At 42.7% G+C, this 22,087-nt stretch overlaps 1 protein-coding gene across 4 annotated transcripts in view; it reads right to left on the reverse strand.

The window, feature by feature from the left end:
- Nucleotides 1-18,773, reverse strand: part of Fgd4 (FYVE, RhoGEF and PH domain containing 4) — a 197,719-nt gene extending 178,946 nt beyond the window's left edge. For 3 of the 4 annotated variants that reach the window (XM_076548382.1, XM_076548381.1, XM_076548380.1), the window contains exon 1: nt 18,353-18,627. In XM_076548382.1, coding sequence (XP_076404497.1) covers nt 18,353-18,503 — 151 coding nt within the window. In that variant the 5' untranslated portion in view covers nt 18,504-18,627. Of the gene's footprint in view, nt 1-18,352; nt 18,628-18,751 lie in introns of those variants that run through there. The other variant, XM_076548391.1, reaches the window with a different exon arrangement.
- Between the last annotated feature and the right edge of the window lie 3,314 nt (nt 18,774-22,087).

Consider the following 22,087-nt stretch of genomic DNA (forward strand, 5'->3'; position numbering starts at 1 on the left):
CACACCTTCTGCATAATCTAGAAGGGAAGGGCACTCTGTTGCCATTGTTCCTTGAATAAACATTCTTTCTAGGAAAGCCCTGTTTACACTCCCTTTTCAAATGACCTTGTTTCCCCACGACTAAAACATCTGACATTATGTTTCCTCAAAGCTGTTGATATTACCTCTCCTATTCACATATTATTATGGTCATGAGACTCAATATTAATTGTGTCCCTGATCCAGTCCTCCAAGGGTGCTGATCTTGCCTTTAATGGCCTGATTATTCTTTTGCATGCTGTATTTTGCATTCTCAAAGGCAAAGATTCAATTATTATCTGTCTAGCGTCTGAATTTGGTATCATTCTATTTACTGCTGAAGACAGCCTTTGTAAGAAATCTGTGAAGGATTTTTATGGGCTTTGTATAACTTTCATAAATGATTCAATTTTCTTCCCTGCTTCTTCAATTCTGTCCCATGCATTCATGGCTGCCATGTGGCATAGAATTAAGGTTTGGTTATCATATAAACATTGTCTTTGTATTTCAGCATATTGGCCTTCTCCAAGAAGCTGATCCTGGGAATTTTCCACACCTGTAGTCCTACATTGTTGTTCTATTTTTTTAGCTTCCTCTTTAAACTAAGTTCTCCACTGTAATTGTGCCCTGGCCTCTAGGACAGCTGTAATTAATTCCTGTCCTGAGAGATAATTCTATTACAAGTTGACCACAAGTTTAACATCTGCTTTACAAAATGGAGAATGCATGTCGTATGATACTATAGCTTCTTTAAATCTAACATTTCCACTGGAGTCCAATTAGCTTGTACAGGCCCTAGAGCAGGTAGTTCCTGTAAGGTTACCAAATAGATTAAATTTGATTGTTTAAAAACAGGCTGTCTCTCTGTAGCCATATAATTCAATCCTGAAATAATTTCACCTTTAAATTCTTCTGTCTGGGTCTGAATTTCTCTATGATTCATTTTAACAGGTTTTTCTAAAGCTTTTATCTTGGTACTTAAATGGACCAACCTTTTTAATGCTAAAATAAGAATGATTAAACAAATAATACTCATAATTGATGTTATGTACATCCTATCAACATTAATTATCCTCTCATTTAATTGTTACATTTTCAGACTGCCTAATGTGTTATCAAACAGAAACCAAATTCTTTCCATGGTAAAAATGTTTCCCATTTTTTTTTTAATGTGGGAAAAAATTCTCTTTTAACTAATTTCACCCTTTAAGATATCTTAATTGACTTAACAAGTCTGTTGACTGTGTAGAACAGTAGAAATCCAAGAGAATTTCAAAGCAGCTACCTAGTGTGGTGGCAGTCTGAGATGGGAATCCAGAGAGAGAGAGAGAAAGAGAGAGAGAGGGGAGAGAGAGAGAGAGAGAGAGAGAGAGAGAGAGAGAGAGAGAGAGAGAGAGAGAGCCCACCACCCACCAGGAGAAAGAAAGCAAAAAAGACTGGCTACATGCTCCGGCCTGAGCCTTGCAACTGGCCTGAGCCCAGGGCCCTGTAAGCCCACAAGCAGTTTTTTAATGAATTCTTGCCACGGGGGTGCCAACTGTAGATGAATTTCTAAATGGTCTTATTAAATAAAAGATACAGAGCCAAATATAGGGGTGAAAGCCTTAGAGAGATCAGAGAAACAGGGAAAGTCACCAAGAAACCTTACCTCACCAACTCTGCAGCTTCCAAAATGCAAGTTACTTCCTGTCTACCCACACCTTTATTGCCTTGCTGTTCTGCCTTCTCACTGGCTCTCTCAGCCCAGCTACCTCACTTCTTCTTCCTATATAGCTCTGTCACTTTCTGTCTGTCTGTACAGACTTCCAGGCCTCTATTGTTGGTACTAGGACTAAAGGAGTGTGTCACCACACTTGGTTCTGTTCCCCAGTGTGGCCTTGAACACACAGAGATCTTGCCTGCTAAGTGAAGAGGATCAAGAGTGTGTGCTACAGCAGTCTGAATTCCTTGTTTACTTAAAATGGCCTGCTATTTCCTCTGATCTCCAGGCAAACTTCATTTATTAAAGCACAAATAAAATATCACCACAATTCAGCACAAACAAAATACCATCACATGTCTGACATTGAGGACTAGGGAATATAGTCATCAACACATGTTGATCTGTTGATCTGACACGAACCATATAGACTCTATGTTAAGGATTACAGGCAATCAGAAGATAGAATCTAGAACATCTGCTAGTTGCTAAGCCCTCTCCCCAGAGATTACATCTAATGCAACAGCATGAAAACTGCTACTGACATGAACCAGGATCCAGGGAACAAGACTGACTAGCATTTAGTCATGGGTTCCTAGAAAGGATAGTGTGTGTGTGTGTGTGTGTGTGTGTGTGTGTGTGTGTGTGTGTGTGTTGGGGGGGTACTGCAGGTGCAGATGAAGGTACAGGTACATGTGGAATGAAGAGGACAACTTCAGGTGTCATCCATCAATTATTTTCCACCATTTTTGTTCATTGTATATGTTGAGAAAAGATTTCTCCTTGATCTGCAGTTCAGCCAGTAGGCTAAGTTGGATGATCAGCAAGCACCAGGGATCTGCTAGTGTCTAATACATGGCCTTCTTTCTTTTCTTCCTTTCTGTCTTTCTTTCTTTTTTTTAATATAACATTGAGCTAGCTTATTATTTAAAAAAAAAAAAAAAAGAAAAGGGTTCCAGAAATTGAATTCAGGTCTTCGTGCTTGCTAGGCAAGCACTCTACTGACTGGGCCGTCTCCCCTGCCCTGTGGACCTCTTGAGTATCTACACAATGGGAGTTGCAGGGTCTTGTTTCCTTTGCATTTACAAAGTTTCCACAGCTAAGATTTTATGATCCCTGCTTTTAAGTGACAAGTCCTAAGTAACACATTTCTCCAGGAGAGGTGGTTTAGCAATAAGTGGCACAGAAATACTAAGGCATATACTCTTGCCCTGGGGGTCTGTGACTAGCCACCCTCTCTATCTCTTGGGCCCAGATATCACTGACAAGCTTCCTTAACCTGCAGATCAGCCTAAAATATTTGCCTCTCCACTGCCTCCTGGTGGCAGCCGGATTCACAGGGTTGAAGATCAAATACTGCCTTCTAGTGTCAACAGATACCTTCAACTTTTCATTCCAGAGCAGAAGAGGACAGAGCCCAAACACAAGAGGACAGAGCCCAAACACAAGAGGACAGAGCCCAAACACAAGGATGTGCTTGCCCTTCATGCTTCCAAAGCTTGTCTTCATGAAAACAAATTTCATTTCTAGATAATCCTCCAAATCAGAAGCATCCCTTTAAAAAAGTGGTAAGATAATTTGCACATAGGATTTTAAAGAAACTAAAAGAACCATGAAAGCAGAAAGTTGCTTTATCCACCAGTAGACTCAAGGCTGCTGTGGTGAACAGTTCTGAGGAGGGATAGGTGGGTATTGAATTAACACATGAGCTGTGCAGTGGAGGAACTGCGTCATGCTCAGGGTCCCTGACAACATTCATCACTACTTCATGTGTCTCTGAGGTCACTGTCCAAAACATTTCAGAACTTTCCTTTCATGCTATCTTAGCATAAGGCATCTCCTAGCTTTAGATAAAAATTCAGAAAATACTTAATAAAAATCTTTAATCTGTTTTTTTAAATGTGTTTGTGGTTTTGTGCATTCACATGGTGTGCAGGTGAACATGCTTGTGTGCATGTTCAAGGGCCCTGCTCTATCATTCCCTACATTATTTCCTTGAGACAGGGTCTCTCACTAAAAATGGAGCTAGCTGGCAGCCAGGAAGCTACGGTGGCCCTCCATGTCCAGTTTTTTTATGTGGGTGCTAGGGATTCTAACTCAGGCCTCACACTTGTACAACAGGCACTCTTACCAACTGAGTCACCTCCACAGCCTCTGCTTTAAAGTCATTCAAACTTCTAATAATCCTTGTCAATAAATTTCAAGTTAACTATAGTATCTTTATTTTTTGAGAATTTCATATGTGAGTACTGTATTTACATGATTTCCCCTCCCTTCCCCCCCAACTCCTCCCACTCCCCCACACTCTTGCTCAAATCCATGGCCTCCTATCTTTAATTTTTATTGTGACATATATACATATAAACTTATAAACACAACTTCCCCTAATACATATATTGGCATATCAGCTGGTATTGCCATTTACGGGTGTTATTTGGGCAACCAAGCAGTTGAGATTTCATGAGGGCAGCTTTCTCACTATAGAACTAGTACTCAGGGAGGAGGCTTTCAAGTCATTTCCAACTCAGTTCTTCCAAGTCCTCTGTCCAAAATGGGTGATGTCTTCAACAAGAAGGTCTTACCTTCAATTTCTAGAAAGGCACCCGAGGGCCATGGCAATAGACCATATTGTTTCGGAGCCTCTTGCATGCACCTGAACTCAAAAGGAAGTTTCCGATGCCTGGCTCTGGGGTTTTTCTCTCTAGTCTATGGCTGTGGGGTGGGGCATTATCATCCCCAAACATCATGACTTCATATACATAAATACATGTATATATAATTGTAAGTAAATATAATTCCCTATAGCTTTTTCAAATATCGTTAGGGTTGTTTATTCCTCTTCCCTTCCTCTTACACTACATTGCTCTCCATCCTCTCTTCCCCTGGTAAACCTCTCCACCCCCTCCTCCCCTGGTGAACCTCTCCATCCTCTCCTCCCCTGGTAAACCTCTCCATCCTCTCCTCCCCTGGTGAACCTCTCCACCCCCTCCTCCCCTGGTGAACCTCTCCATCCTCTCCTTCCCTGGTAAACCTCTCCATCCTCTCCTCCCCTGGTAAACCTTTCCACCCCCTGCTCCCCTGGCAAACCTCTCCACCCCCTCCTCCCCTGGTGAACCTCTCCATCCTCTCCTCCCCTGGTAAACCTCTCCATCCTCTCCTCCCCTGGTAAACCTTTCCACCCCCTGCTCCCCTGGCAAACCTCTCCACCCCCTCCTTCCCTGGTAAACCTCTCCACCCCTTCCTCCCCTGGTAAACCTCTCCATCCTCTCCTCCCCTGGTAAGCCTCTCCATCCTCTCCTCCCCTGGTAAACATCTCCATCCTCTCCTCCCCTGGTGAACCTCTCCATCCTCTCCTCCCCTGGTAAACCTCTCCATCCTCTCTTCCCCTGGTGAACCTCTCCATCCTCTCCTCCCCTGGTAAACCTCTCCATCCTCTCCTCCCCTGGTGAACCTCTCCATCCTCTCCTCCCCTGGTAAGCCTCTCCATCCTCTCCTCCCCTGGTAAACATCTCCATCCTCTCCTCCCCTGGTGAACCTCTCCATCCTCTCCTCCCCTGGTAAACCTCTCCATCCTCTCTTCCCCTGGTGAACCTCTCCATCCTCTCCTCCCCTGGTAAACCTCTCCATCCTCTCCTCCCCTGGTGAACCTCTCCATCCTCTCCTCCCCTGGTAAACATCTCCATCCTCTCCTCCCCTGGTGAACCTCTCCACCCCCCCTCTCCTATTTCATAGCACCTGTGTCCTGCTCTAGCTCTCTCTAGAGCGCCTTCTCTCCCTGCCCCACAGTCCTTTTTTTCTTTCCTGGTTTCTGTAGTTACTCTAGGTGATATACACATATCTAAAAGTTTGGAGCTAGGATCCAAATAAGAGTGAACATGGGCTGTGTGTCTTTTTAGGTTAGCATCATTCCATTCAGTAAAATATTTTCTGGTTCTATATATGTCCCTGAACATTTTTTATTTCATTTTTATGTTCAGCCAAATGCTGTTCTATAGTTTCTTATATCTTTCTCTTAGCTTCCACTTATACTCAAAATGGAAGAGCTCTCTGAGCATTCCCTTCTAGTTAAGACAAAAGAGAGGAAAAAACTTATATAACAACTCACCTGAAGTTGTTTCTTCTCCCAAGGATAACAAACACTGCAATAGTTTGTAGTTTTTAGCTGACTGACTTACTGGGAGCAGAAAAGTTGGGGGGGAAAACAGATAAAAACTTTCTGTTTATTGAACATCAACTCTGCTAGACACTGAGGGAAGCTGGGTTTTGTTTGCTTTTGCTTTTCTTAAACATACAGGTTATCTTGTTGAAGAAAACTTAGAGCACTGATAACTAAGGATAATATGGTAGGCATCCTGCTGAGAAAATGATAAGGGATTGTCACCATATCAGTCATCTGCAGATAACACTGGAGAGCCCCTGAAGACGTGAAGATAACACAATCTACTGTTACTAAACAGGAAAGTACTGTTTGGACATGTTGGCAGGACCATACTGTCACCAGTTCTTACCAAAATTGGGGTGGGGCAGAAGACCAAAGTTGGACCCCAAACATTTTTGCACTTACATTGTCTAGAATTTTATCTGTTTTTAAGAAACACCTGGAAATTTAGATAAAAAAAAAACAAAATAAATGTTTCTGTTTTATTTTGTTTTTAGGCCTGAAACTTGTTACATAGTCCAGCCTGGCCTCAAACTCATAGAAATCCTCCTGCCTGTTTCCCAGAATGCTGGGATTAAAGAAGTATAAAGCCCTGTCTGGCTCAAGTTTAATTTTAAGTAAAAGAATGTATTGCTCCCTCCTGAATGAAAGGCAAACAGGAGAAAGCAGATGCTAGTGCACAGTGGTGTGTAAAGCAGTGTGTAAAGCAGTGTGTAAATGGCTATGACACAAAGGACTCACAAACCTCAGTGGTTGTATGACTGGGTTACAATCATCCAAGTGAGACAAAATGAGAGCTAACTACCTGAAAAAACGAGGATGTTAGTATTCTTAAGAGTGGGTGGCTGTATTCAAAGAAAGGGTTTTTTTCTTATTTTCATATCAAAATTTTCGTTAACGCAAAATAACTTTATTTATGTTACTGAGTGTAAAGATGACTCTACACATTACAGGTATTTGTTGTTTAGGATGGACACCCAGACAAAGATACAGTAATATTAGAATAAAGAATTTTTAAAAGTAGAAAAGAACAGTAACTTTACTGTTCATTAGACAATGGGTTAAGAGATCTTGATGCATATGTAGTTGACGTCACCCGAGGGTACACCTTGGCATAAGCATTCATAAGGGTACGCCTTGGCTTCTAAGGCGTCACACTTTGCTATCACAATTACTTAATACTTCACTGTTAACTTGGAATAAATTATTGATGTGCAGAGACCAAAATAAATCCACAATTTAGAAGGTTACAGTTAAAAATTTACAAAGATGAAAGCAATAATTACAAAGCATAGTTTAAAACCTAAAAAAGTGGAATACACATCCACTTTTTTAAATACACAGTACTCTTAAATTCCTTTCACAAAGTTTCCTTTATTGTTCTATAGAATCTGTCCATGCTCTGTAAAAATGCACAGACTCATAATCCACTTCTGCTAAAAATCACAACAGATAAAAACTACCTGGTAAAAGCTGTTAGAAGAAATAGAGACATACTGTGGCATTTTTTCCCCCACTTGTAAGAGTCTAAAACTAAAGAAATCATTTGAAAGGCCTGTTATAAGATCTGAACTCTTATGAATCATAAAGAGACATGAAACCCTTTTAAAAAGAGGGACAAATCAGTAAACTTCATATTTATGTAAGTTATTTCCTTGTTATGCATTTATGAAACAAAATCTCAGTATGTATCTCAATCAGTTTTACCTCCAACTCATAATCCTCCTCTCTCGGGTTTCTAAAGCTGAGGTTAACAGGCACGCTTCATCATCATGGACAGCCATCTTAACTACTTAGAGCTGAAGCTGCTGATACGCTCTACCACATGGACAGGCATCTTAACTACCTGAATATTTGTAGGTTTTCCTACACGCCTTTGATTCAAAAATACCTTCCCCAAAGTACTCTTTTTCTATTTGGACATTATATTAACAAAACGTACAAATATTAATATCTTGAATATGATGAATAACTTATAAACTTCAGACACAGGAACAAATAACACATACCAGTGAATGCATCAATTCTTGTGTAGAATTAATATAATCTTACATTAAAAACTCAATAGTAATGATAATGATAAAAATTCGATAGTGATTCTATTAGGAAAAATCAGTCATTTTCTTTACCTTAGCTATTAGCATTTTCAAATACCATTATTAATATATCATAAGAAAGAGCTAATATACAAGACTTTGCAGTATATTCTAAAACTAGCAAAAAAGACAAGTCTCTGGGCCCACTTGTGAGCAATTATCTACTTTAGATTAAATAGACCTTATGAGGCACTTTCTTTTTAGTTTGTTTGGGCTTTTGGGGGGGGGGTTGTTTTTTTGAGACAGGGTTTCTCTGTGTAGTTTTGGTGCCTGTCCTGAATCTCGCTATATAGACCAGGCTGGCCTCAAACTCACAGATATCCACCGGGCTCTGCCTCCCGAGTTCTGGGATTAAAGGTGTGTGCCACTACTGCCTGGCTGAGGCACTGTCTTATATGAGCTGCATTATTATGTTTTAATAATAATACTACAATATATTAATATTTAGGGAAAAAATCCTACATGTGAGCTATAATTTGGGGGGCAGGGTGCGAAGAGATAGCCCACATATAGGGAAGACTCTTGGCCTGCTTGCCTTCCTGTCTCATTGGTGAGTTCATCAATGACCTTGCTGGCACGGCTGACCTTGAGTTCATCCATGCTCTTGCTGGCATGGCTACAGCTGCTGCAGCTGATCCTGGAACCAAACTTCTTGGGCCACTGTCTTAGTCAGGGTTCTATTGCTGTGAGGAGACACCATGACCAGGGCACTCATAAAAGGAAGCATTTAATTGGAAGCTTGCCAACAGTTTGAGAGTGTTAGTTCACGGTCATCACGGCAGGAAACACACAGGCGTGGTGCTGGGGCAGTAGTGAGAGCTTTACATCCTGATCTGCAGGCAGCAGGCAGAAAGAGAGAGATTGGGCCTGATGAGAGCTTTTGAAACTACAAATCCCACCCCCAGTGACACACTTCCTCTAACAAGGCCACACAGCCTAATTCTTTTAATACTTCTCAAATAGTTCTACTCCCTAGTGACTAAGCATTCAAATATATGAGCATATGGGGCCATTCTCATTCAAAGTGCTACAGCGATCCAAAGTGGACTGAAGAACAGTAGCCCTCCAGTATTCCTCCAAGCTGTCAGCATCAGACTGGGACTCCTGAGATATGGTTCATGGACTAAGCAGATACCAGGTTCTCAGCCTCTTCAGTATAAACACAGCCAATATTAGGCAATCCAGCCAGGATCATGCAAGACAATTGAATAAATCTCCTTTAATATACATTCATTCTATTCATTCTCTTCTAGAAAACCACAAGGACTACAAACTAGCATCACAGAAGTGGTTCTAGAGAAATAGAACTGTTAGCATGAATTTCTCTAGTGGGATTAGTGGTCTCTGGAGCTAGCTCTCCACCTCAGTGAAGTGTGCAGTTACTAAAGACACTGAAGATCCATGGTGTCAACTACTTAAAGAGCCAAGCAAGATGAATTTATTTGATATGCCTGATTCACTCTTTGTAAGGCTCAAGGAATTTAGTGATGCTATATATAAAGTTGTGAACATTTTGTGAGAAAGTAAGAAATACCATACCAATTGGTTGTCAACTTGACTACATCTGAAATTAATTAAAGCGAAAGCAGTTGGGCACAGTTGTGAGGGATTTTTCTTGATTGGATTACTTGAGGTAGGAATGCCCACCCTACAGCACAGCCACACCTCCTGGTGGTAGCTTCTATAAAGGACATGGAAAAAGAAAGCTTTTGCTTTTTGCCTTCTTGCTCTCGCTCTCACCATCAAATTCATCCCTTCGCTAATATTAGAGCCTACTTCTTTGGGATTCTGACATATATTGAAAATCAGCTGAGACATCCAGCCTCATATACGAGGTAACTATTGGATCCTTGGACTTTCTGTCAGGAAACAAACATTATTGAACTATAGCCTGTAATAAATCTTATATAGATATAGATTAGATAGATACATATAGACAGACAGATAAATACACACACACAGATTCATTCTATCACTTCTGTTTCTCTAGAAAACTGACTAATACAGACTTTGGTGCCAGAAGTGGGGCCCTTACTTGAGCAAATTAACACATGTCCTGTACATAGTATGCAGCTATTGATCTAGCAAATGGTTTGTTTTCCATACCTGTCCATAAGGACCATCAGAAGCAATTTATCTTCAATTGGCAAGTCCAGCAGCATACCTTTACAGTTTTACCTCAAGAATATATTAACTCTCTAACCCTGTATCATAACTTAGTTCAAAAGGATCTTGATCATCTGTCCCGGCTAGCTCAGTCGGCAGAGCATGAGGGTCGTGGGTTGGTGCCCCACATTGGGCGCCAGATATTGGTGAATTATTAAGGCCACTCCACGTAGTTAAAAGGAAGATTTATTTAGTGGGTGACTTACAAATGAAGGAATAGGTAGATTGCGGGGGAAGGTGTATCACAGTCCATAGGCTCATATATTTGGATGCTTAGTCATCAGGGGAGCTGCACTACTTGAGAAGGATTAGGAGGTGTGGCCTTATTGGAGTAAGTGTACCACTGGGGGTGAGCTTTGAAGTTTCAAAAGCCAAGCCAGACCCAGTGGCTCTCTCTCTGCTGCCTGTGGATCCAGTGTAGAACTCTCAGCTCCTTCTCCAGCAACGTGTCTTTCTGCATCCTGCCATGGTCCCCCCCCATGATGATAATGAACTAAACCTCTGAAATTGTAAGCAAGAGCCCGTGAACTGATTTCCTTTATAAGAGTTGCCGTGGTCATGGTGTCTCTTCACAGCAATAGAACACTGACTAAGACAGGACTCTTCCAGGATAGGTGGGCTCCGGAGCAATAGAAAGGAAAATAACAGGGTACAAGTTATCTGATAGGGGATATTTGAAAGGGGGAGCTCTTTGGGGAGGGGTAAAAAGTAAATAGAGAAAAATGAGGGAGGAAAGTAAAATTACAGTAACTTTTTACAAAAAAAAAAAAAACATAATACATCTAATTCTACCTATAAATAACATTAGTTTTAATGAATATTTCTCATCTGGGCTAACAATTTTCTCTTTAAAGGCCAAAGGTCACCTAACAAAAACTACACATAAGAAGTCCTCTTTTGAGGCCAGGGCTCAAAGTCAAAGAGACTTCCAAAACCTACAGCCTACAGTTATTGCCTCCAGAGGTAGAAGGTGAGTTCTTATTGCTAAAGATATCTTGCACTTCAGAAAGAAGGCACCACGCAAGCTTCCAAAGGAGGGAGGCAGGCAACAGCCCCACCCAGGTGAGACTCTGAACACGGCAGTGATGAGCATGGCATGATAATCCTAAGTATGCCGTTCTTGTCCATATAAAAGCCCAGTGTCCTAGAGGTAATATGGCAACCTACTCTTTCCTAAGCAGTGCAATAAAGAGTAGCATTTATGTAGAACAAAGTCAAATTTGTTCAAAACCTGTTTTTATACCACAAATATATAGCAAAAATAAAAGTGAGAAGTCTCAATATAGGCTTTCATAAACACTAAGCTCATAAAAACTTGTTTTTAAAGAGCCATATTATGAGTGCTACATTCATCTGAGGTAATTCCCTTAAGGAAGGGATGGAGTCTTCATTAAATACTTTACTTGGCATTTATTACCCTCTAAGTGATCATAGTCCCTCAAGTACAGGGTTTCCTGCTTCTCTAAGGACCTTTAAACTCCCTTCACGCTCCATGTGTTCCATACTCTGTCATGTGCAGTTCATGAATGAACACACCCAAACATCTCCAGCTGGTGAATGTTACGGGAAGGTCACATTCCTGTGGGAACCTACTAAAAAATGATCTTTGCTCCTTTGTTTCTATTTCCTAAGCTTCTGTAGAAGATATTCCAGTACACCAAACACATAACTGACTGAAACACCATTTCAACCTTATCTGTTACACAACTTGGTAGAAAACACTTAAATTTTTATAATAATTTTTAATTTTATCTAATATAACGAGACAATCCAAGCCAGGTGTGGTGGCACACACCTTTAATCCCAGTACTCAGGAGGCTACACAGAGAAACCCTGTCTTGAAAAACCAAAAAAGAAAAAAAATCATACACCATGGCCAGATCGAGACTGTGTCACACAGCAGTTCAGACCAATCAACCATCCCATCCATCTTCAGACAAACCATCCCTGAAAGAAGGGAGGAAGAATCTTCAAAGGCTTTAAAGCCACCAGCCCTCGGAAAGAGACTGGATCTCCAGCCTTCCGTTTTCTGTGTGTGTCTGCTGTGCTCCTGCTTCCTCAACCCCCCCCCCCCCAGTAAACACCTTCCTTCAAGTGCTGACTTCGTATCCCAAAATAGAGGAATGAAGGCATACGGAGGAAAGAGCAAACCCGAGCAGGGCAAACATCAAATCCTGTAGCTGCACCTGCAGTGTCTGGGACTTTAGTTTCACAGAGCTCATATGCTTCACCCTTCATTCTTTCCCGGGCTGATTCCACTCCGTCTGCAGTTCTCCTTGGCAGATTTCTCATGGCTCTGGCATCTCCAACACCTTGGGGGGTCCACCAAAACCCAGGCTTAACTTTCACAGTTTCATGAAATGTCCTATCACTGCTTCACAGGAATGACACAGCCAAGTATTGTCTGGCCTCAGTGGCTCTCTAAAGCCGTGGAGGATAAATCCAAGGCCCTTTTCTCTTGCATTTTCATGCCTCCAAATGAAGGGTTCACAACACGGTCGCATTTACCAGGCGGACACTTCCGCCTAGCCAATTCCGGTCAGGCCAGACACCTCCGCCTAGCAAGTTCCGGCCAAGGCATCTCGCATGACCAGAATCCGTGACATTATATGGCTACGTAAGCGCGCAACGTGACCATGTGATCTACGCACACGCGTGGAGTAGTGACGTGACCTGGCCATGCCCCCAGCCGGTTTTTAAAGCGGAGCGCCATATTCCCGGCTCTCTCTCTTCTCTCCTCTCTCTCTCTTCACGCACGTGTCTCTCCCACAGGCCTGCACACTCTCTATCCCTGTATTTCTAATAAACTCTTATAAGCGGATTCTGTTGTGTTTCGTGACACTTCCTTGCAGGGTAAGAACACAACGCAGCTAAATAACTAACACCAAAGCCAGTCACACATAAACAACACTGCCAAGTTTGTCTGCCCACTTGGGGTGGGCTCTCACCCCTCCGACCACATTAGCAACAGCTTTTGTATACTAAAGCAATTGCTTTCTAGAAGTAAGCAACCCCTTAGGTTTTCTCCTTTCACAAGTTGTAAACTTAGCTAGGAATGGGTCTTACCCTGAAGGCACCTTCCCAATGCAGGAAATGGCCACTTAGTGGCATTAGCACACTCCTTTTTTCTCCAAAGTGTACGTTGTGTATTTCTTTTAGCCCCATTTGCTCTTCACTATAGAACTGCATTAGAGTTATCAGTAATACCCATTTTGTGGGCTCCACATTATGTATGCTGTCTTGAAAGTTCCTCTGCCAAAGAAACTAGCACATTTCTTTTTAATTCATCCTCATGTAAATTTTTAGGACAGGGGCTGAAAACAGCCAGATTATTTGCCAAAATACCACGTGTATGGCCTCTAGACCACTTGCCAATAGAAACCTGGCTCCCTCTCCAACTTCTCAGGCTGGGCCTCCACAGTTCCATCTTTGATTTCCAGTCTGGACTACAAGTTCTAAATCCAGTAAGAAGCATTCCTGAGAGGAAAACGGGATGGAGAGACAGCTGAGAAATGCAGACTTACTGAAACTTTCCAGAAACAACAGCTGCTTGTTCTCACTTCATGCAGGTGTTTGCAATGCCCCTCAATGGGAAAGCCTTCTTAGGGTCAAGGCCCTAAGGACTCAAGGAGCAAATGTTTGCTTTAAAATTCAATCCATCAACACTTGGAAACTCAAGATAATTCGGCTCTGGGCTATCATTAAAACTCTTTTATCAGTCAATCACCCTTGTATAATTTAACCAAGGGTCAAACTCCACACACAAGACTTTTTGTCCTAGAAACTTCAGTTTACAACAGAATGCTGTTGGCAATGCAGATACTTCATCGATAATAAGAAAATGAAAGAAATAAACTACTTTAAATGAGAGCCACCAGGAACAACACGGAGTAGGAAAGATCTCCTCCATCACAGGCCCTTCAGATACTCCACTATGAGACAGGAAAAAGAGAAAGGCCTAGAAAAAGCTGGAGAACCCAAAATGAGGTTGTAGAAGTACAAGCACAGCAGTAGTTACAATGTAGCCAGAATAAAGGCACCTGATAACAAAACAAACAAACAAAACCTTCACTCTTACACTGTGTCTGTTCCTTAGACTGTGTGAATCAAATTACTGTGGGCTATTTTTAAGACTTTAATAATCATCTGATGCCCACCTTTGTGTGCGACACAGCATGTTTATGACTATCAGGCGTGGGATACTTTAGAAACATGCTAACAGGTCACCAGCTCCCACCAACCCAAGAGCTAAGACGTCACAGAAACCTATAGCGAAATGTCACCTGAAGTTCCTGCTGGGAATAAGAATTCATGGAAAGAGGCTGTGTCAACGATGGCTATGTGACTGATTCTCACCATGAAGAAATCAATCTTGAGAGATGATAAGTAACCAACTGACTTCTTGATATTCTTTGTGTTTTGTTTTTGTTGTTTTCATTACATATGAGACAAAAATCTCATGCTTAAGTCTGGACTGGCCAGGAACTCACTTTATTGGCTTTGAAGGTATGACCACCTTCTTGCCTCAGCCTCCCACGTGCTAGGATTACAGGTATGAGTAGCCACACTTGGCTGTCTTCTAAAACTTAGAATTAACATTAAAATGTTAATTCAGGGGCTGGAGAGATGGCTCAAAGGTTAAAAGACTGGCTGCTCTTCCAGAGGACCTGGGTTCAATTCCCAGTACCCACATGGTAACTCACAATGGTCTGTAAGTAACTACACTTTGAGGGGACTTAATGCCTTCCAGGATTTAATGACACCAGGCATTTACATGATGTATAGGTAAACATGCAGGCAAAACACCCAGACACATGAAATAGTAAAACTCTTTTTTAAAAAAATTAAACAATGGCTATACAATCATTAAAATCCTCCTTCGATGACAAAGGTCTACTTGGTGTCTTTCAGTCTGTTGATTCTGAATGCCTCTCAAGACACTGCCTAGGGGAGTTGTAACACAGCCCTAGGCCAGACATATTCGGGTTTGAGTCCTGGCCCACAAATCACCAGTTAATTACTCCAATCAACTTAGTGAAGCTCTCTGTGCCTCAATTTCTTCACCTATAAACATGGATCATATTCTCTTCCTAATTTGATTTTTGTGGAATGAATTTTGTGCATGTGTATCACAACAAACTTCTTAATGGAAAAAACGGGTATTCAATAGATAAAAACTACTATAACATGCAGGAGGACAGTCTTTGGTTAATTCAATAGCTATAAGCTGGGCGGTGGTGGCGCACGCCTTTAATCCCAGCACTCGGGAGGCGGAGCCAGGTGTATCTCTGTGAGTTCGAGGCCAGCCTGGGCTACCAAGGGAGTTCCAGGAAAGGCGCAAAGCTACACAGAGAAACCCTGTCTCGAAAAAAAAAAAAATTCAATAGCTATTCAAGAATTTCTTAGTGCCAGATTTGGAGGGAGGTACAGATGAATAAGTGGTTCCTTGTTACAATTCTATCTAGCATCTTTGCTTTGTTCCAGACAACTAATGTGAATAACCTTACTTTAACCATTCAGTCACTAAGTATCACTACTTCCACTGTCCAGATAAGAATTTCACACCTAGTGATAAAAACTGGATTAATGATGAGTGCTACATGACTCCCAAATTTCTGTCCTAAATACTTCTCTGCTTTACCAGATAAGGACTTAACATTCAGGCATATGCAAAGGTAGAGTTTATAGACTTTGTTATTATTATTATTATTATTATTATTATTATTATTTTGGTTTTTTGAGACAGGGTTTCTCTGTGTAGATTTGGAGCCTGTCCTGGAACTCACTCTATAGACCAGGCTGGCCTCAAACTCACAGAGATCTGCCTGCCACTGCCTCCCGAGTGCTGGAATTAAAGGCATGTGCCACCACTGCCTGGCTATTTTTATTATTTTGACACAAAATAAGAGTACTCCAGGACTAGTGTTTCATAGCCACAGATTCCGGCAAAACAGTGATAAAATGAGTTCTCTTTTCGTCCATTTGGTTCACATGTTGTTCTGTGGTTGTTGCCTCGTTGGCTCGCCTTGGTGTTGAGCTGAAGTCTCAGTCTGCAGCCTGTGGTCCCTGTAAATCATAGCAGTCCTCAGTTTGGTCTTCCAAATCCTGGAACCACAAGTGTTTCCTGCCATTCTCACTTGGCCTCTGCTAAGTCCTTGTCTCCTTGACGTTGTTCCTTTTTAAGAAAAGGAACGTTTCTGTGGAGAACTGTCCACTCTGATTCGCCTCAATTGTGTAGCTTTCACATATAAATGTTTTTTCTAGAGTTACAGAATGTATGGGCACTTCCCAAGAATTAACTTGGTTTACTTTTTGATGGACACACTTATTTAATCATGAACAATTTGATGATTAAGGAAGCCACATTTGATTCAAAGGAAGCACTCTATACATGTTTTCTCAGTGCTGACCAGCTTGTTCAGAGTGTTTACATATTGAACAAGGTGAGGTGGCCATCCAGTGTTTTAGAAAACTATGTATTCTCCTTATGTTGCTACAGATACTGTTATGTGAAGGGAACAGCTACACCTATTCAGATAAAAGTAATTACTTCCGAGGGCTGATAATAACAAGAGAAAAGGCCAAGTCCCAGGAAGGCAGCACAAAGACAATGTAACAAAACTAGGTTGCCCACAAGCTGTTTCCTTCCTTTAAAGCTACACTTCCTGTCTGGGGGAGTGGAGGTTCTCCTTCCATCATGTGGGCACCAGGGATGGAGCTAAGGTCCTAGGTTTGGCAGCAAGCACCTAATTTACCTGCGGGGCCTTCTCTACCGTCCATAACTACTCTGTTTCTTAAAGTGCTAAAGATGAGGTTTTCTTTGAATTTAAAACTTAAAAAAAGAAGAAAGGATACCTAGGGCATACTGAGTGGTAGCCTGCTTACCCATGATGCCAAGTTCCACCCTCAGCACTGAAAATGAATGAATGAATGAATGAATGAATGAATGAATGAATAAATAAATAAATAAATAAAATAATAGATGAGCAAACAGAACTCCTATAAGCACAGCTGATTTACAGAAATAATTTATGGACTACACCGAGTCCCTGCACTCTTGATCGCCTCTTCAAAGCATCTGAAAAGAAATCAAGTGATATCCCTTCAATAACGCTGTAAGGAATCAGCCCAGTGTCTGCACTGAAAAACACGGATGAACAAAATGTGATGACTAAACACCTCCTTCCAAACAAAACATTTTCACTTAATAAGAAAACATTTTCATTCAGTTTGGTGCCAAACTGGGAGAGATCTCAGGAGTACTTCATCAGTCTCCTACTTTTGCAGGAAATGGGTGTGGCGGAGTATCAGTGATCCAGTTCCTTGTTTGCGAATCTTCTCTAACGTTGAGTACGCACTCAGAGCACACCATCCATCACGATTGTCTGCCGTATACCTGCTACAGCTTTGGGACAAGGACTACACGTCACATTTACCATCCTCAACACTTACCATATTTAAATATCAAAGCTGCGTGCTCAATCATTACAAAATCCGCGAAGGTAAATAAAAGAATGGTGAGATTTCTTTTTAAGATTCAGAATTCAGAAATGTAAATACTTATTACTGATCTCTGAGTGCCCGGCTTTTGTCCTCAGGAAAGTAAGAAGCCTCTTCTGAGAAGGAAACACCAGGGAACTAAGGTTAACTGAACGAAGGAATTTAGTGAAGGTTAAATAACAATATATAGAGAATTATGAGGTGTATAATTCCTAATAAAACTTTTTGTAAAGACACGCCTGTACTTTTGAAGAACTAGTTGGTCATAGTCTGGCTAAAGAAGTTTTGGGAGAAAGAACAAAGTAACTAGGAAGAGCGTGCGTCCTGAGGGTGAGGAAGCCCGGGTTCCTTTCACTTAGTGAGAGCCCGCCATCAACACTGCTGACCGCTGGCCCAACAGCCCCCTCCCACCCACGCAGGCAGGCACGCCCACCCACGCACGGCACGCCCACCCACCCACGACATGCCCCCCACGCACGGCACGCCCACCCACGCACGGCATGCCCACCCACGCACGGCACGCCCCCCACCTGCTCGCCCACTGCACGCTCCCCCGCCAGCCCACCCCCCCACGGCACACCTCCTGCCCCCGCCCCACCCACGCACGGCACGCCCCCTGCCCCCGCCCCACCCACCCACGCACGGCACGCCCCCTGCCCCCGCCCCACCCACGGCACGCCCACCCCCCAATCACCCCCCACCCCCCCACGGTACCTGCGGCCTGGACCGGGCCAGCGACGCCGTCCACCCGCCGCGGGTGCGGCAAGGGCCGGCTCCAGGGCCGCGGGGTCCCGGGCGGCAGGTAGGCGCCTGACTTCCTCCGGATCGCCGCCCGCCGGGATGCGTAGTCGCCCTGGCTGCTCATGGTGGCTGCGGTCACTCCCCGGAAGCCTCAGCCCACGTCCAGGCCGCGCGGCTCCCCGCACCCACCGCAGCCCCCGCAGGCCTCCTTCCCGGGCCGCTGCGCTCCTGCTCCGTCCGACCCACGGGCGGCGGCCCGGCCGCCTCCACGGCACAGCCAATTGCCGGAGCGCAGTGCGGTCCCGCCCGGGAGGCTGGGGGGCCCGTCGCCCATTGGCCCAGGGGCAGGCCGCGGGCACCTGCCAGGCTCACCTGGACCGCAGAAACGCCTCGCCCGCTCACCTACCGGCCACGCCCCGGGATGCCGGAAGAACAGTCTCGGTATTCCACACTCCAAGGGCCAAAAGTCTCCAGGCTGCGAACTTGAAGTGAGGAAACCAAGCTTTGAAAACTGAGGAGAGCTGGCACCCCCGAGCCGGGATTCCAACCGAGTCTGCACCTCCGTCTTGCAGAAGCACTGTTGGAAGAGTAAGGGCGCACAGCTCTCAGCTCAAAGGGAATGAAATAGTTCTCCCAGAGCCCTTCTGAGTGACCATGGCCCCGGGAACACAGATTTAAGTCACCCCAAATTCCTTGTTCCAACATGGGAGCAGTCTTATAGTTTCACAGAACAAATAAAATTAAGTCAGAATCAAGGGGAGTATAAAATACATCGATAGGTATATCAGAGGGGCTTTTTCTTTCTTTCATTCTTTTTCTTTTTCTTTCTTTTCTTTTTTTTTTTTTTTTTTTTCTTTCTATAAGCCTTGACTCTCTCGTGACAGTCTTAGCTTTGGGGTTGCTAGAAGTCAGTGGGTCTGCTAAGTCGATAGATCCCAAGATGTTAGTTTTGACACAGGGGTTGACAAGAAATGGCTGTTCCCCTGGACTAAAATTAGTCCAAGACAAGGTCATTAGCCTCTGGTCTGCAATAATCCAGTCTTTCCACAAGTAATGAGATTCTAATCAGCCTGTCAGAGTAAGCCAGAAGTGGAGCAAACATCCACAGTTTCCAGAACAGCGCAAGACCCACTTATCATGACCACTGTTAAAAATATCATAGTAATAAATTCAAGAGATTTGTGCAAACAAAGCAGTTTTTGGTGTGTAATTCTGCAGAAAAGGGACATAAGCGTAGAGAAGAGGCAAAAGTAGCTGGGGTGGTGATCTGGCACAAGGCAATGGCTTTTTTTTTTTTTTTTTTTTGGCTTTTCGAGACAGGGTTTCTCTTTGTAGTTTTGCACCTTTCCTGGAACTCACTTTGTAGACCAGGCTGGCCTCGAACTCATAGAGATCCGCCTGGCTCCACCTCCTGAGTGCTGGGATTAAAGGCGTGCGCCACCACTGCCCAGTGGCAATGCCTTTTGACGTTCCTTAATTGCAATAAATGTTTGTTCTCTCTTACCATAGACCAGGACTTGCTCTCCTTCCAAATTCCCCATCTTATTAGTTTAGGCTAGTTTATTTAGTAAGTAATTTGGAACTCCACACCGTCTCCCTTCTTTGATCTGGGATGTCACATAGCAGATTGGCTGCACTTTTCCAGCTCTCAGGAGCTGTGAGGTAAGCTGACTTCAGCCTCCAGCTAGGAGAGAGCAAAGCCTCGGAATATCTGCTTATCCGCAGCCCATGAACTGTAGCACACTTCACGCTGAAAATGAACCATAACAACTCATTTCTTACACCACTTTCAGAAATTTAGTGATAATGCACAAATGCACTTTAATTCTTTAATTTGTCAAGCATACACATATATATGCATATGTGCAAGTCTATATATATATATATATATCTTCCATATATATACTTATACTTCCATATATATACTTCCATATATATATGGAACTTGTATATATATATATTCCATATATATACTTTTTCTTGGCTTCTAGTCTAATAAACACACCCTTAAAAGAAGTAACTGTTTTCCCAATGTATTATTATCATTGTGGTTTGTGTGTGTGTGTGTGTGTGTGTGTGTGTGTGTATTGTGTGTGCATCTGTGTTGCTGAGGTTCAAACCTAGGATTTTCCACATCCTAGATAAGCATTGTACCCCCATACTATCTCCATAGCTCTCTATGTTAATGTATCTATTCAGATCTTGTTTAAAGGGGCATTTGCTCCCTTAGGGTTTATTTTCCATTGCCACAGCTAATTACTGTTGTGGTGATATTGTGTCCCCCAATATATCGTGCACCCTAATAAACTTATCTGGGGTCAGAGAACAGAACAGCCACTAGACAGACATAGAAGCCAGAAAATGGTGGCATACACACCTTTAATCCTATCACTTGGGAGGCAGAGATCCACCCTGATGTCTGTGAGTTCAAGGCTACACTGGAAACACTAGGCATGGTGACACACACCTTTAATCCCAGGAAGTGATGGCAGGAAGCAGAAAGGTATATAAGGCATGAGTACCAGAAACTAAGCTTTTTAAACTTTTAGCTTTTAGCAGCAGTTCAGCTGAGATCTATACAGATGAGGATGCAGAAGCTTTCAGTCTGAGGAAACAAGATCAGCTGAGAAGTTGGCAAGGTGAGGTTGAATGTGGTTTGTTCTGTTTCTCTGATCTTTCAGAATTCACCCCAACGCCTGGCTCTGGGTTTGTTTTTATTAATAAGACCTTTTAAGATCCGTGCTACATACTGTCTCTTTCTGGGCAATTGCAGTTTAATCTGCTGTGCCACGAACAAGTGACTTTATAAATGTACCCATTACTGGGCCTCTTGGGGAAGACCTATTTGTAATATCTGCTGCTTGGAAGGCTAAGGCAGGATGGTCACAGCTCAAGGTCTGCCTGGACTGCAGAGTGTGGTCAAGGCCAGCTTGGTCACTTACTAAGATTCTGTTTCCAAAAAAGAATATTTTTTTGAGGGCTGGAGATATTGCCCAGTGGTGGAATTCTTGCCTAGTGTGTTTGAGACCCTGAGTACCATCTCTAGCACAACAAAATAAAGTAATGCACAAAGAGCTTTTGCCTTTTGTGAGGTAAATTAACTATAACTCAAATGCAAAGTTATCATATGTCACTATATTCAATTAAAAGGTATTGTTGTTGCCGGACAGTGGTGGCGCACGCCTTTAATCCCAGCACTCGGGAGGCAGAGCCAGGTGGATCTCTGTGAGTTCGAGGCCAGCCTGGACTACCAAGTGAGTCCCAGGAAAGGCGCAAAGCTACACAGAGAAACCCTGTCTCGAAAAACCAAAAAAAAAAAAATAAAAATAAAAATAAATAAAAAAAAAATAAAAGGTATTGTTGCATTTAATAATAGTGCATTAGCAGTGTAGTTTGTTTTCAAGTGAGAAGAGGCTGGCAGGCTTCTCTTTGGAAATGAATTATCAAACAAAAGTTTTTCTTAGCAGATAATCCTCTTTCTGTAATAAATGTAAAGCTGAAACCAAAAATATGCCTCACAGGTTAATGGAAAACTGAAACCAAGAATACACCATGTAGATTAAGAGTTCTATTTATAGTCAAAACAATTCCTGTCTGTTCCTAGCTAAGAGATATGTCCTATGTCAAGTCCCTGCTAGTAAAGGCTCCTATTTGGAATCAAGAATAAGTTCCTGGTCTGAAGTACACTGCTTGCAGCCGCTATTCACA

This window comes from Peromyscus maniculatus, chromosome 12 (genome assembly GCF_049852395.1).
Source record: "Peromyscus maniculatus bairdii isolate BWxNUB_F1_BW_parent chromosome 12, HU_Pman_BW_mat_3.1, whole genome shotgun sequence".
Taxonomy (NCBI): Eukaryota; Metazoa; Chordata; class Mammalia; order Rodentia; family Cricetidae; genus Peromyscus; species Peromyscus maniculatus.